This window comes from Macaca nemestrina, chromosome 3 (assembly GCF_043159975.1).
Source record: "Macaca nemestrina isolate mMacNem1 chromosome 3, mMacNem.hap1, whole genome shotgun sequence".
NCBI classification, from domain to species: Eukaryota; Metazoa; Chordata; class Mammalia; order Primates; family Cercopithecidae; genus Macaca; species Macaca nemestrina.
Window position 1 is genome coordinate 67778561 of NC_092127.1, and position 16307 is coordinate 67794867.

General features: G+C 37.1%; 1 protein-coding gene across 1 annotated transcript in view; it reads left to right on the forward strand.

Moving 5' to 3' along the window:
• The window catches only part of LOC105486146 (Bardet-Biedl syndrome 7), a 55033-nt gene extending 38797 nt beyond the window's left edge, over positions 1 to 16236 (forward strand). The window contains exons 15-19 of the mRNA XM_011748858.3: positions 7380 to 7544; positions 11990 to 12099; positions 12217 to 12320; positions 12454 to 12577; positions 14711 to 16236. Coding sequence (XP_011747160.1) covers positions 7380 to 7544; positions 11990 to 12099; positions 12217 to 12320; positions 12454 to 12577; positions 14711 to 14844 — 637 coding nt within the window. The 3' untranslated portion in view covers positions 14845 to 16236. The remainder of the gene's footprint in view (positions 1 to 7379; positions 7545 to 11989; positions 12100 to 12216; positions 12321 to 12453; positions 12578 to 14710) is intronic.
• The last annotated feature ends 71 nt before the right edge of the window (positions 16237 to 16307 follow it).

Genomic DNA, 16307 nt, shown 5'->3' on the forward strand with positions numbered 1-16307 from the left:
GATCTCATTGTTCAATTCCCACCTATGAGTGAGAACATGCGGTATTTGGTTTTCTGTTCTTGCGATAGTTTGCTGAGAATGATGGTTTCCAGCTGCATCCATGTCCCTACAAAGGACATGAACTCATCCTTTTTTATGGCTGCATAGTATTCCATGGTGTATATGTGCCACATTTTCTTAATCCAGTCTGTCACTGATGGACCTTTGGGTTGATTCCAAGTCTTTGCTATTGTGAATAGTGCCGCAATAAACATACGTGTGCATGTGTCTTTATAGCAGCATGACCTATAATCCTTTGGGTATATCCCCAGTAATGGGATGGCTGGGTCAAATGGTATTTCTAGTTCCAGATCCTTGTGGAATCGCCACACTGTTTTCCACAATGGTTGAACTAGTTTACAGTCCCACCAACAGTGTAAAAGTGTTCCTATTTCTCCACATCCTTTCCAGCACCTGTTGTTTCCTGATTTTTTAATGATTGCCATTCTAACTGGTGTGAGATGGTATCTCATTGTGGTTTTGATTTGCATTTCTCTGACGGCGAGTGATGATGAGCATTTTTTCATGTGTCTGTTGGCTGTATGAATGTCTTCTTTTGAGAACTGTCTGTTCATATCGTTTGCCCACTTTTTGATGGGGTTGTTTGTTTTTTTCTTGTAAATTTGATTGAGTTCTTTATAGGTTCTGGATATTAGTCCTTTGTCAGACAAGTAGATTGCAAAAATTTTCTCCCATTCTGTAGGTTGCCTGTTCACTCTGATGGTAGTTTCTTTTGCTGTGCAGAAGCTCTTTAGTTTAATTAGATCCCATTTGTCAGTTTTGGCTTTTGTTGCCGTTGCTCTTGGTGTTTTAGACATGAAGTCCTTGCCCATGCCTATGTCCTGAATGGTATTGCCTATGTTTTCTTCTAGGGTTTTTATGGTTTTAGGTCTAACATTTAAGTCTCTAATCCATCTTGAATTAATTTTCATATAAGGAGTAAGGAAAGGATCCAGTTTCAGCTTTCTACTTATGGCTAGCCAATTTTCGCAGCACCATTTATTAAATAGGGAATCCTTTCCCCGTTTCTTGTTTTTGTCAGGTTTATCAAAGATCAGATGGCTGTAGATGTGTGGTATTATTTCTGAGGGCTCTGTTCTGTTCCATTGGTCTATATCTCTGTTTTGGTACCAGTACCATGCTGTTTTGGTTACTGTATCCTTGTAGTATAGTTTGAAGTCAGGTAGCATGATGCCTCCAGCTTTGTTCTTTTGGCTTAGGATTGTCTTGGAGATGCGGGCTCTTTTTTGGTTCCATATGAACTGTAAAGCAGTTTTTTCCAATTCTGTGAAGAAAGTCATTGGTAGCTTAATGGGGATGGTATTGAATCTATAAATTACCTTGGGCAGTATGGCCATTTTCACAATATTGATTCTTCCTATCCATGAGCATGGTATGTTCTTCCATTTGTTTGTGTCCTCTTTGATTTCACTGAGCAGTGGTTTGTAGTTCTCCTTGAAGAGGTCCTTTACATCCCTTGTAAGTTGGATTTCTAGGTATTTTATTCTCTTTGAAGCTATTGTGAATGGGAGTTCATTCATGATTTGGCTCTCTGTTTGTCTGTTACTGGTGTATAAGAATGCTTGTGATTTTTGCACATTGATTTTGTATCCTGAGACTTTGCTGAAGTTGCTTGTCAGCTTAAGGAGATTTTGGGCTGAGACAATGGGGTTTTCTAAATATACAATCATGTCATCTGCAAACAGGGACAATTTGACTTCTTCTTTTCCTAACTGAATACCCTTGATTTCTTTCTCTTGCCTGATTGCCCCAGCCAGAACTTCCAACACTATTTTGAATAGGAGTTGTGAGAGAGGGCATCCCTGTCTTGTGCCAGTTTTTGAAGGGAATGCTTCCAGTTTTTGCCCATTCAGTATGATATTGGCTGTGGGTTTGTCATAAATAGCTCTTATTATTTTGAGATACGTTGCATCAATACCGAATTTATTGCGAATTTTTAGCATGAAGGGCTGTTGAATTTTGTCAAAGGCTTTTTCTGCATCTCTTGAGATAATCATGTTGTTTTTGTCTTTGGTTCTGTTTATATGCTGGATTACGTTTATTGATTTGCGAATGTTGAACCAGCCTTGCATCCCAGGGATGAAGCCCACTTGATCATGGTGGATAAGCTTTTTGATGTACTGCTGGATTCGGTTTGCCAGTATTTTATTGAGGATTTTTGCATCGATGTTCATCAGGGATATTGGTCTAAAATTCTCTTTTTTTGTTGTATCTCTGTCAGCCTTTGGTCTCAGGATGATGTTGGCCTTGTAAAATGAGTTAGGGAGGATTCCCTCTTTTTCTATTGATTGGAATAGGTTCAGAAGGAATGGTACCAACTCCTCCTTGTACCTCTGGTAGAATTTGGCTGTGAATCTGTCTGGTCTTGGACTTTTTTTGGTTGGTAGGCTATTAATTATTGCCTCAATTTCAGAGCCTGCTATTGGTCTATTCAGGGATTCAACTTCTTCCTGGTTTAGTCTTGGGAGAGTGTAAGTGTCCAGGAATTTATCCATTTCTTCTAGGTTTTCTAGTTTATTCACGTAGTGGTGTTTATAGTATTCTCTGATGGTAGTTTGTATTTCTGTGGGGTCAGCGGTGATATCGCCTTTATCATTTTTTATTGTATCTATTTGATTCTTCTCTCTTTTCTTTATTAGTCTTGATAGCGGTCTATCAATTTTGTTGATCTTTTCAAAAAACCAGCTCCTGGATTCATTGATTTTTTTGGAGGGTTTTTTGTGTCTCTATCTCCTTCAGTTCTGCTCTGATCTTAGTTATTTCTTGCCTTCTGCTAGCTTTTGAATATGTTTGCTCTTGCTTCTCTAGTTCTTTTAATTGTGATGTTAAGAGTGTCAATTTTAGATCTTTCCTGCTTTCTCTTGTGGGCATTTAGTGCTGTAAATTTCCCTCTACACACTGCTTAACATGTGTCCCAGAGATTCTGGTATGTTGTATCTTTGTTCTCATTGGTTTCAAAGAACATCTTTATTTCTGCCTTCATTTCGTTCTGTACCCAGTAGTCATTCAGGAGCAAGGTTGTTCAGTTTCCATGTAGTTGAGCGGTTTTGTTTGATTTTCTTAGTCCTGAGTTCTAATTTGATTGCACTGTGGTCTGAGAGACATTTTGTTATGATTTCTGTTCTTTTACATTTGCTGAGGAGTGGTTTACTTCCAATTATGTGGTCAATTTTGGAATAAGTGTGATATGGTGCTGAGACGAATGTATATTCTGTTGATTTGGGGTAGAGAGTTCTGTAGATGTCTATTAGGTCTGCTTGGTGCAGAGTTGAGTTCAATTCCTGGATATCCTTGTTAACTTTCTGTCCCATTGATCTGTCTAATGTTGACAGTGGGGGTGTTGAAGTCTCCCATTATTATTGTATAGGAGTCTAAGTCTCTTTGTAAGTCTCTAAGGACTTGCTTTATGAATCTGGGTGCTCCTGTATTGGGTGCATATATATTTAGGATAGTTAGCTCTTCCTGTTGAATTGATCCCTTTACCATTATGTAATGGCCTTCTTTGTCTCTTTTGATCTTTGATGGTTTAAAGTCTGTTTTATCAGAGACTAGGATTGCAACCCTGCTTTTTTTTGTTTTCCATTTGCTTGGTAGATCTTCCTCCATCCCTTTGTTTTGTGTGTCTCTGCATGTGAGATGGGTCTCCTGAATACAGCAAACTGATGGGTCTTGACTCTTCATCCAATTTGCCAGTCTGTGTCTTTTAATTGGACCATTTAGTCCATTTACATTGAAGATTAATATTGTTATGTGTGAATTTGATCCTGTCATTATGATTTTAGCTGGTTATTTTGCTCGCAAATTGATGCAGTTTCTTCCTAGCATCGATGGACTTTACATTTTGGCATGTTTTTGCAATGGCTGGTACCGGTTGTTCCTTTCCATGTTTAGTGCTTCCTTCAGGATCTCTTGTAGGGCAGGCCTGGTGGTGACAGAATCTCTAAGCATTTGCCTGTCTATAAAGAATTTTATTTCTCATTCACTTATGAAATTAGTTTGGCTGGATATGAAATTCTGGTTTGAAAATTCTTTTCTTTAAGAATGTTGAATATTGGCCCCCACTCTCTTCTGGCTTGTAGAGTTTCTGCCAAGAGATCTGCTGTTAGTCCAATGGGCTTTCCTTTGTGTGTAACCCGACCTTTCTCTGTGGCTGCCCTTAACATTTTTTCCTTAATTTCAACTTTGGTGAATCTGACAATTATGTGTCTTGGAGTTGCTCTTCTTGAGGAGTATCTTTGTGGCGTTCTCTGTATTTCCTGAATTTGAATGTTGGCCTACCTCACTAGATTGGGGAAATTCTCCTGGATGATATCCTGCAGAGTGTTTTCCAACTTGGTTCCATTTTCCCCCTCACTTTCAGGCACACCAATCAGATGTAGATTTAGTCTTTTCACATAATCCCATATTTCTTGGAGGCTTTGTTCATTTCTTTGTACTCTTTTTTCTCTACACTTCTCGTCTTGCTTCATTTCATTCATTTGATCTTCAATCGCTGATACTCTTTCTTCCAGTTGATCGAGTCAGTTACTGAAGCTTGTGCATTTGTCACATAGTTCTTGTGTTATGGTTTTCATCTCTATCAGTTCTTTTAAGGTCTTCTTTGCATTGATTATTCTAGTTATCCATTTATCCATTCTTTTTTCAAGGTTTTTAGTTTCTTTGCACTGGTTACGTAATTCCTCCTTTAGCTCTGAGAAGTTTGATCGACTGAAGCCTTCTTCTCTCAACTCATCAAAGTCATTCTCCGTCCAGCTTTGTTCTGTTGCTGGCGATGAGCTGCATTCCTTTGGAGGGGGAGATGCACTCTGATTTTTTGAATTTCCAGCTTTTCTGCCCTGCTTTTTCCCCATCTTTGTGGTTTTATCTGCCTTTGGTCTTTGATGATGGTGATGTACTGATGGGATTTTGGTGTGGGTGTCCTTTCTGTTTGTTAGTTTTCCTTCTAACAGTCAGGACCCTCAGCTGTAGGTCTGTTGGAGTTTGCTTGAGGTCCACTCCAGACCCTGTTTGCCTGGGTATCAGCAGTGGAGGCTGCAGAAGATAGAATCTTGCTGAGCAGCGAGTGTTGCTGTCTGATTCTTGCTCTGGAAGCTTTGTCTCAGGGGTGTACCCTGCCGTGTGAGGTGTGAGGTGTCGGTCTGCACCTAGTGGGGGATGTCTCCCAGTTAGGCTACTCAGGGGTCAGGGACCCACTTGAGCAGGCAGTCTGTCCACTCTCAGATCTCAACCTCCGTGCTGAGAGATCCACTGCTCTCTTCAAAGTTGTCAGTGAGGGTCATTTACCTCTGCCGAGGTTTCTGCTGCTTTTTGTTTAGCTATGCCCTGTCCCCAGAAGAGGATTCTACAGAGGCAGGCTGGCATCCTTGAGCTGTGGTGGGCTCCACCCAATTCAAGCTTCCCGGCAGCTTTGCTTACCTACTTAAGCCTCAGCAATGGCGGGCACCCCTCCCCCAGCCTCACTGCCACCTTGCAGTTAGATCTCAGACTGCTGTGCTAGCAATGAGGGAGGCTCCATGGGCGTGGGACCCTCTGGGCCAGGTGTGGGATATGATATCCTGGTGTGCCGTTTGCTAAGACCCTTGGTAAAGCTCAGTATTAGGGTGGGAGTTACTCGATTTTCCAGGTGTTGTGTGTCTCAATATCCTTTGGCTAGGAAAAGGAATTCCCTTCCCCCTTGCACTTCCCAGGTGAGGCGATGCCTCTCCCTGCTTCAGCTCTCACTGGTCGGGCTGCACCTGTGGACCAGCGCCAACTGTCCGACACACCCCAGTGAGATGAACCCGGTACCTCAGTTGAAAATGCAGAAATCACCCGTCTTCTGTGTCGCTCACGCTGGGAGCTGGAGGCTGGAGCTGCTCCTATTTGGCCATCTTGGGCACGCCCCCCCCTCCTTTAACCTTTAGATAGTATAATAGTTCTCTGTGAATAGGACCTCATTGTATTAGCCTCAAATATTATATTTCCTTTATATTTCTTCTTAGGGAATACTGATAAAGCAATTGGTTGTGATAGTGCCTTTTATTTCCATGCCAACTTAGGCATCCACCTTTTTGTAGTTTTTCAGAACATGGGCTTAAAGAGAAGGGAAAGAGAGGAACAGTTACTGATTACTTTCTTTGTTCCATGTATTATGCTGGGAGCTTATGTAGTATTTAAATCTTATAGCAAGACAGGTAATAATGTCTCCATTTTATAAATGAGAAATGGAGGCTTAGAAAAGTAAGTAACTTGCTCATAAAGGGACTAAAGCTATGAATTTAAGCCAAAACCCATGTTCTTTGTATTGCTGCCTATAATTTAAAATATATAATTTAAATAAGATGTAAGGCAGACTATTCCTAACGAAGATTTTTGGAAAACATTAAAAGTCAAGGTTGTATTAATGGAGGCGGCATGGTGTGCTAGAAAGAACAGCAAATTGGTAATCAAGAGACTTGGATTACAATCTGTTCCTGTCTGACTTTGGGGGTATAATTTAATTTAGTCTCTAGGTTTTAGTTTTTTCATCTGCAAATGAGAGGATTGGTCTGAACTTTTCATTTCATAAATTGCATTTTCTTAACTCTTTATAATTATCCATCTGATTTATTTTAAATTTGATTTATTTTACAGTTTTTTTTATGTTACTTTAGTGTGTGCTTTTGCAAGATAGAAAGTATGATCCCATATTTCGGGAAGATAGAAGGTATTATTCTGTAAGTTGTCCAATGGCACAGAGCTAGTAAATAATGGAACAACCCATGCCTGTCTTACTCAAAAGCCCAATTCTTTGCCTTCACACTATACTGATTATTTCCCTAAGGAGATTCTTGTATAAGTATGTTTTGTAGTTTATGTAGTAGAAATACTAGATAAGCTTTTTTAAAATGAGGGCTGGGCATGGTGGCTCACACCTGTAATCTGAGCACTTTGGGAAGCCAAGGGAGGTGGATTGCTTGAGCCCTAGAGTTCGAGACCAGCCTGGGCAACATAGTAAGACCTCATCTCTATAAAAATAAAAAAAATAAATAAACTTTTTAAAAATGAAATATTCCCAAATAAATGGAATTTTATTTGAAAACATGTTATAATGAATAAAACCTGTTTACATATATCAGTTAACTGATACTTAGCACAGGTGCAGGTATAGGTAAGTGTTCGATTTTTTTCATGAAATTGAAATGTTCATTTATTTTACGTATAAGATTAATCTGAGAAAATTGAATGTTTTCATTTATATTTATTTAACAAATATTACAAAATTCTGCTTATTAATGTGTACAGATAATACCTTCATGTATTCCCACACATAAATATGTGCCTCTACTATTGTATTACAGACCCATGAATACACTGACTCTAACAGGCCAGTTCAGTTTTGCTGAAGTTCACTCCTGGGTGGTTTTTTGTCTGCCTGAAGTTCCAGAAAAACCTCCAGCAGGAGAATGTGTGACATTTTACTTTCAGAACACCTTTCTAGATACACAACTTGAAAGTATCTACAGGTAAATCAAACTTATTACTGGTTCACAAGTGTCATTTTATATAAATGTAGCTTCTAAGTTTTCCTTTAAGTTAGGAGTTATTTGTGAGTAATCTGATTGAAAATCTATACTGTTCAAGATAATCTATTGAAAAACAAATCAAATTAGTAAGTTTGGAAAAGCGATTGAGTAAAGATGTATATGCAAAGATCAATACATTTCTTAAGTTCCCAACAATAACAATAACTAGTGAGAAAATAAATTATTTTAAAAGACCCTTTCAGAGTAGCAATAACAATAACAAAATAGCCAGATAAAATCTGTAGGCATATTCTTAATCAGAAATATGTAGAAGTTACATGACGAAAACTGTAAGATTTTATTGACATAAATGACTTGATTAAATGGAGTAATATATTCTATAGTCATCAATATGAAGACATTGTAAAAGATGACAGTCCTACCCAAATTGATTTGAATATTTATCCTAATTCCAATAAAAACTCCAGTTGAATTTCTTTATGCACAAATATAACATGGCTTAGAAGTTTAGGGCTTAGAAAATGCAGGCTTTTGGCAGCTATTCTGATACAGTTTGGAGGTCATTATATTGTTTTACACTCTTCTCAAGCTTCTAGTTACACCCGTCGCTCCTCCACCATTACCTCTAACTCATCTTCTATAAGCTCCAGTAATTCCTCTCAACTTCTCAATATAGTAGAAGCTAAACTTTTCCTTTTTTTTTTTAACCTGTCTCTGAATGTGAAATGGCCTACTTCTTGGGCAAGGCTAATTTCTCTACATCTACCCATTGAGCTTGGATCCTCCTGCTTCTTCAGAGTCTTTTCTTTTTCATTCTTTCTCACATCTGTAGGTTGTTTTTTGTTTGTTCCTTTTGTTTGTTTTGAGACAGGCTCTCATTCTGTCACCCAGGTTAGAGTGCAGTGGCATGATCTTGGCTTACTGCAGCCTCGACCTCCCAGGCTCAAGTGATCCAGCCACCTCAGCCTCCTGAGTAGCTGGGACCACAGGCATTCACCAACATGCCCAGCTAATTTTTTTATTTTCTGTAGAGACAGGGTTTCACCATGTTGGTCAAGCTGGTCTCAAACTCCTGAGCTCAAGCAATCCTCCTGCCTTGGCCTCCCAAAGTGCTGGGATTATAGGTGTGAGCCACCACACCTGGCCTGTAGGTTGTTTTTGTTTTCTGTGTGTGTGTGTTTTTGTTTTTGTTTTTGTTTTGCTTTGTGTTGTCTGGGAGAGAGCTCATTATTCTTTCTCTGGCCTCTTAAGGGTCTTTCCCTAAGCATATAATTGTGGTATTCTCCTAAGTTCTCTCAACTCAGGAGCAAGAAGTAGAATACCTTTTGCTTCTCTTGTTATTCTAAAATAATAACAGTATTGTTCTAAAAACATAATTTTACCTCAGAATTCAGCCTTTTAGAACCAGGAATTCAGCCTTTTAGAACTCTTCAGAAATCTAATTGGTTTTAACATCCATTCTATGGAGGTTTTTCACTATACCGTCCAAGGAAGCTTATCTGTGTCTAAACCTGTAATAATTACTCCCATTTTGAAGTACCACAATGAACCTCACACATTAATCATAGCAGACAATTCAATATGCCCCTAGCATATTATATACTTTTATAATAGCACACCTTTGCTCTTTATCATTCTGTGGCTTTGAATATTTTTTCTTAAGATTCAAAACTGTTTATCCTTTAAGGTCCAGCTTAATAGCTACTTTTTCTTTTTTTTTTTTTTTTAAGAAACAGGGTCACACTGTGTTGCCCAAACTGGTCTTAAACTCCTGGCTTCAAGTAATCCTCCTGCCTCAGCCTCCTCAGTAGCTGGGATTAAAGGTGCAAGCTACCGTACCCAGCAGTAGCTACATTTTTGAAGCCTTCCTTGATTCTCTTCTCTGTTTCCATAGCATTTTTTTCTTACTTGTCTGTGATATTTATTGTTATCTGCTTAAAGTATATAATTATTTTTTATTTTTTATTATATATTTTTTGAGACAGAGTCTCGCTCTGTCACCAGGCTGGAGTGCCGTGGCGCGATCTTGGCTCACTGCAACCTCCACTTCCTGGGTTCAAGTGATTCTCCTGCCTCAGCCTCCCAAGTAGTTGGGACTACAGGCATGTGCCACCATGCCCAGCTAATTTTTGTATTTTTAGTAGAGATAGGGTTTCACCATGTTGGCCAGGATGTTCTCGATCTCTTGACCTCATGATCTCCCTGCCTTGGCCTCCCAAAGTCTGGGATTACAGGCATGAGCCACCACGCCTGGCCCCTAATAATTTTTATATAAACTTATTTCTCTGCGTTAAACTTTATTTTTGTGGACAGTCTAATTTTAAATATTTTTGTATGTAGCCTCCAAGGACCTAAAACATAGTTTTGCACATAATAGATGCTCAACAGATGTTTTTCAGATGCCTGAATAAAATATATGTGTATGAAGGTAGTGTAGACGTATGTGCTTTGCAGGCAGATGTACTTAGATTTGAATCCTGGCTCTGTGACTTACCAGCTATGTGACCCTAGCTGGTTGCTTAACTCTCTGAGCTTCAGTTTTCTTTTCTGAAGAATGAAAATAATAGCACTTACTTTATTGAATTGTTATGATGATTAAAAGAAGATAACCATTTGAGTCATTCTATAGTACCTGGCACTATGTGTTTACTAAAGATCATCTGTTAAGATTAAAGACTAATAGAAATGTCATGATTTCTAAAACACAATTGAGATCAAAGTAGTAAGTGTATTATTCATTTCTAGAAAAAAAATATCTTTTTTGTTTGTTTGTTTTGAGACAGGGTCTTACTCATCAGCCCAGGCTGGAGTGCAGTGTCGCAATCTTGGCTCACTGCAACCTCCTCCTCCCAGGCTCAAGTGATTCTCATGACTTAGCCTCCTGAGCAGCTGGAATTTTAGGAGTGTGCTACCACGCCTGGCTAATTTTTGTATTTTCAGTAGAGACAGGTCTCACCATGGCCAACATGAGGTCTTGAACTCCTGACCTCAAGTGATCTGCCTGCCTTGGCCTCCCAAAGTGCTGGGATTACAGGCGTGAGCCACTACACCAGGCCAAAGCAATTATCATTTGCATATAGCTAGTTGGCATACATCATTTGTGTGTGTGTGAAAACCAAATGAAAAGGCATTAACTATATGAAAGATGATATATATTAATTAGGAAACTTGGTCATCGTAAAAAGGAATCAAATGCAAGCAGCTTAACCAAATAAAATAAATTTATCATCTCACATAACTCAAAAGTCTAGCAGTAATCTGCCTCATGCACAACTGGATCAGTGGCTTAATTGATGTCATCAAGATTTTATCCCATGTTCAGTTCTGCTTTTATCTTTTCTTGGCTTTACCATGCAGTGTTATGGCCACCAGCAGTTCCTAGAATCCAGTTGTATATATTTTCAGCTGCTATAGAACTTCTCTTGCCCACTAGCTCCAGTAAAAATCCCAGGATTGAGTATCATTGTCAAGCCATGAACCACTGTGGTCAGGGGTATGGAATGTACTGCTCAATGCTTCCTCCTGAAGTCCCATAAATAGATTGAGACCAATGCCACTGAAACTATATGGACTGAAGAGGGCAAGAGAAAGAGGAGTGGTACCCTAAAGAAAAATAACGATCCTGGCTGGGCGTGGTGGCTCATGCCTGTAATCCCAGCACTTTGGGAGGCCAAGGCGGGCGGATCACAAGTTCTGGAGATCGAGACCATCCTGGCCAACATGGTGAGATGCCATCGCTACTAAAAATACAAAAAAATTAGCTGGGTGTAGTGGCGCCTGCCTGTAATCCCAGCTACTTGGGAGGCTGAGGCAGGAGAATCGCTTGAACCCAGGAGGTGGAGATTGCAGTCAGTCGAGATCGCGCCCCTGCATTCCAGCCTGGCAACAGAATGAGAGTCTGTCTCAAAAAAAGAAAAGAAAAATAACGGTCCTCTGACCATAAGCAGTGGCATTGGATGCTGAGCATGAAAAACAGCAGATTTCATTCTTACATATTTGATATCAGATTTCTTTTAAGGATAAAGCATATAGTCACATTGTAATTTGTGTGATTACATGAAAGAAAAACACACTTATGTAAGTAAGCAATTCTAAGTGCATTTTATATATGTATATATATGAGGTTGGCTGTTGGAAATATTAGTGAAAAGTGAAGGTAAAAGTTGTTTTAAATGAAGTTTTTATACAAATTGTCACATCTTTAGGAGGCATATATCTTTTGTTTAGTTTTACGAGTATATTCAGAAGCTGAATTAATATAATAGTAAAGGATTACATGTTTAAATTTGCTTTAATGATATATGTATACAAAAGAAATCTACAGTCAAATGAAATCTATACACTAAGTACTAATCATAAAATATATATGTACTGGACAATTTCCTGCTACAGCTATTCTTTTAAAAAATATATTAATTTTATAGAAAAGGAGAGGGAGTTTTTAAATCTGACAACATTTCTACTATCTCCATCCTAAAAGATGTGCTTTCTAAAGAAGCTACAAAAAGGAAAATTAACCTCAACATATCATACGGTAAAGAAACAAACAAAATTAATAATTCTTTCTGATGTTTATTTTGTGTTGTTGTTACATTATTAATGTTTCTGATCAAAGTGATTTATCTAACTGCATCTGGTCACCTCCTTCTAGAGATAAATGAAGTATCAGTCCAACACACTTTAAAGCTAATCCACCCAAAGCTGGAGTACCAGTTGCTTTTGGCTAAGAAAGTGCAGTTAATTGATGCTTTAAAAGTAAGTACATGTGTTGTCGTGGACTGGTGATTATTATTTTAAGTCACAGGATTTCTAAAATTATCGTTACTTTAACATTACATTGGATTGAATTTTGAATATTAAGGTGCTTCTGTTTTTAATTTTAAATAAGGAATTGCAGATTCATGAGGGAAATATGAACTTTTTGATACCAGAATATCGCTGTATTCTAGAAGAGGCAGATCACCTACAGGAAGAATACAAAAAGCAACCTGCACATCTTGAAAGACTCTATGGTTAGTGGACCATTCTAGAATACCTTGCCATATTTCTTTTCAACTGGCTATTTCCCAAGGATCATATAAGAGAAGCTGGGCAGAAAGATAAAAAGATTACATCAGTCATGATTCATGAACCAGTCATGAATCAGTTGACAACCAATTTATTGCACAGGATATTTCTGTCTTTTGTCAAGCCATTTAATATTTAATTCTCTTCCTTGATAAAATACAAGTATATTAAGAAATAAGTATACCGTGATGAATTAATCTATATATATGAACAAACCTGGTATAAAATGAATGTAATCTATGAACCTTTAGAGCTTAGACTGTATTTCACACAAATATTTGTCATGTTTTGTTGCTATTATGAAATATAAAAATGCAGCATTTAAAAATTTTAAGGCAAAATTTAATAAAGGATATACAGTATTCGTGTTGTGTCAATTTACAATTCCAAACTTACTTTGGTGGTGAGAAGTTGAATGTTTCACAAATTGTATTGAAACAGAGTAAAGGAGGTGAGGGGAGGGAAAGAAGGAGTGAGGAAGGAAGAAACAGCTTAAGACAAACAATTTTATTAGCAATCTTTACATAAGACCTGTTGTATATAGCACACTATTTACACTGGCTTCATAATCAGGTGAGATATTTAATCCTTACAATAGCTCTGCAACGTTAAGTGGTATTATCTTCATTTTTCATACACTTTAACTGAAATCTGAGTCTAAGGAATTTGTTGTCACCTAGCAAGCTAGTGATAATGCCTGCATTAGAATCTTCTCACTCCAAAATGCATGCCTTTTACACTATGCCAAGTCTTCCATAGTCACTGTAGAGCCAATTGGTATCATTAGTCCACACTGATCCTTAAGCCTGCCTACTGAATTTCTTATTACATATCCAGAGACTTTCTCGCAAACTGTGGCTGTATTTAATGTCTTAACCTTTATTACATGGTAAGCACATGATCTCTTTTATCCTTGTAATAACTTATGAGATTGGCTGTACATAACATCACTGATTGCAAAATCCAGACAGCTTTGTAAATCAAAGTTTTTTTCATAAATAATTTGACAGCAAAATCTTGACTTAATCTGAATTAATTTAATAACAAAATTTGACTTAACCTGACAGGAGGTTTTTTTTTTTTTTTTGAGACAGAGTCTTGCTTGGTCCCCAGGCTGGAGTCAGTGGTGCAATCTTGGCTCACTGCCACCTCTGCCCTCTGGGTTCAAGCAATTTTCCTGCCTCAGCCTCCTGAGTAGCTGGAATTACAGGTGCATGCCACCATGCCCAGCTAATTTTTTTGTACTTTTAGTAGAGACGGGGTTTCACCAGATTGGCCAGGCTGCTTTTAAACTCCTGACTTCGTGATCTGCCCACCTTAGCCTCCCAAAGTGCTGGGATTACAGGAGTGAGCCACGGTGCCCAGCCCGAAGTTATATCTTTTTTATTCCACTTAGTGCAAATATTCATCCATATATTTTGTGACAGAAATAGTACTATGTTTTGCTATTGAATGCTGCCACTCAGTCCCCTTGGGGTTAATACTATAGTATATTCCTTTCATTATCTTCCTAAAATAGGAAAAATTCTGAAATACATCTTGCATCAAGCTTTTTGGATAAAGGATTTACAGCTTGAATAATTCCTATTTTACATATGAGAAAACTCAAGGCGAAATGATTTGCCCAGATCTTTGAACTTAGGACTATTTGCCTTCAAGTCAAATCCCAAGAATGGTCAACATGTAGATGGAATATTTTAATTCAGATAAGCTGTTAAAAATAGAATCTGCCTACACTATGTCAAAATGGTCTGCTTGGTGGAAAAAAGATACCACTTGTTGTAATGTTATATATACTGATAGCAGTTCAAAAATGACCAGTAGTTGATTGTCTGAATTAATAGCTTGTAATCAATTGTTAAGAGGGTTATTAGGCAAACTATTTATATCTTGAAACTTATTTTAAAATCCCCCCAAAATGAATATTTTTAAAAACATCATGGCTTTTAGGTTTGTGTATGTTAAATAATGGAATTACAGGTGCTTAAAAATAGATTATCAAGCAATTACTTTAGTGAAATACTGTGTAATTAAATATAACTAATCACTGACAGGAAATTTATGTTTTTTCTTTATAGGCATGATCACTGATCTTTTCATAGATAAATTTAAGTTCAAAGGCACCAATGTAAAAACTAAAGTACCCCTTCTATTGGAAATTCTGGACAGTTATGACCAAAATGCATTGATTTCATTCTTTGATGCAGCATGAAATACAAATAAGGTAAAGTCCCAAAGAAGTGGTCTGTTTAAATGAAAAATGTTAAAACAGAATTAGAAGTTAACTGTGTACATACTTTAATTTCAACTGCTTTTTTATATCTAAAAATATTTGAGATATAATGGCTTTTTAAAGTAATGCTTCTGTTTCTTTTGCCAAGTTGAACTTTCTAAAAGAGTTTTTATTTTTAAAACACAAATAGAATGATTTAAATAGGATTTTAATGAATTTTTGATAAGTGGCTGTTTTAATTTTTAAATTGAGAAGTAATATGTGGAAAATGAAAATATATGCAAATGTATTACAGGGTACATAAACACATAAATATATAAACTGCTTTATAGGTTTCAAAATGTATTTTTATATATTACCTTATTTGATCTTAACAACTGTTGTATAAGTTTGTCAAATCATATAAGAAAACTGATTCTCAGTGAAATTTTGCGATTAAGAGGACATGCTAGTACTTTATAAAGCTGGGACCAGAACCCAAGTACTGGTACTTGCTTTGTGTCCTGGTTACTGTGTATGTTGCCAGCTAGTGGAAGTAACCTACCAATTATTTTTTCTAGGAGATAGGATTGATTTGCAACTGATTTTCCTTTTGCTTGGTGATGTTTTATGACTCTGCTGCAGTTTGTGGAAATGCTGGACTTGGCTCAGTGCTATAAATTGTAGTCAGGGAAATAAGAGCTTACACAGAGTCGGGGGATCTTAACTAGACATGCTGTAACCAGTGGAGCTATTCAAGCATGCTACAAGTGAAGAGTGCAGAAATAGTGATGCCATCTTAGATTTTCCTACACCAGTATGATCTCTTTTTATCATATATGACATTAAGGCTACAGAAGTTTTGTACATTAATCTTAATTCATATTTATTAATTTCAAAGAAATATTGAAACGTCTTAAAATGGCATAAAGATAATGGAAAATAAGCTTTGTTTCAAGAAGGGCAGACTCACTAATTTTTTAGAAAACAATGCTTCTTAATGATATGCTATTATACTTACTAGGTACGTGCAAGCTTTGTATATAAATATTAAAATTTGTTACAGGCACATATATAGTTAAGAGAATTTTATTTTAATAAGATCATATTGTTTTTACTATATTTAAAGAAACTTTACTTCTGAAAGGAACATAATTTATCTAGGTCACTAGAATGTCATTGTATTTTTTGTTGGCTGCCACAGCTTGGGGAAAAATAGATAAAAATTAATGACTCTATTTGAATATTTTGTAATGCATTGTATATTTATTATATATATATCAACAGTAGTTCAAGGTGGCACTTAATTGCATCTTCATTAGGAAAAATAAAAAGCATAAAACACAATTTCTGGTTACTATGAATAAATGCCTAAATGTTAAGATGATATTACTACAGTCTGACACTTGAGTACTGTATTACTTACTATGTGAGCTCCGTGTTAATTTATGCACATTATTTAA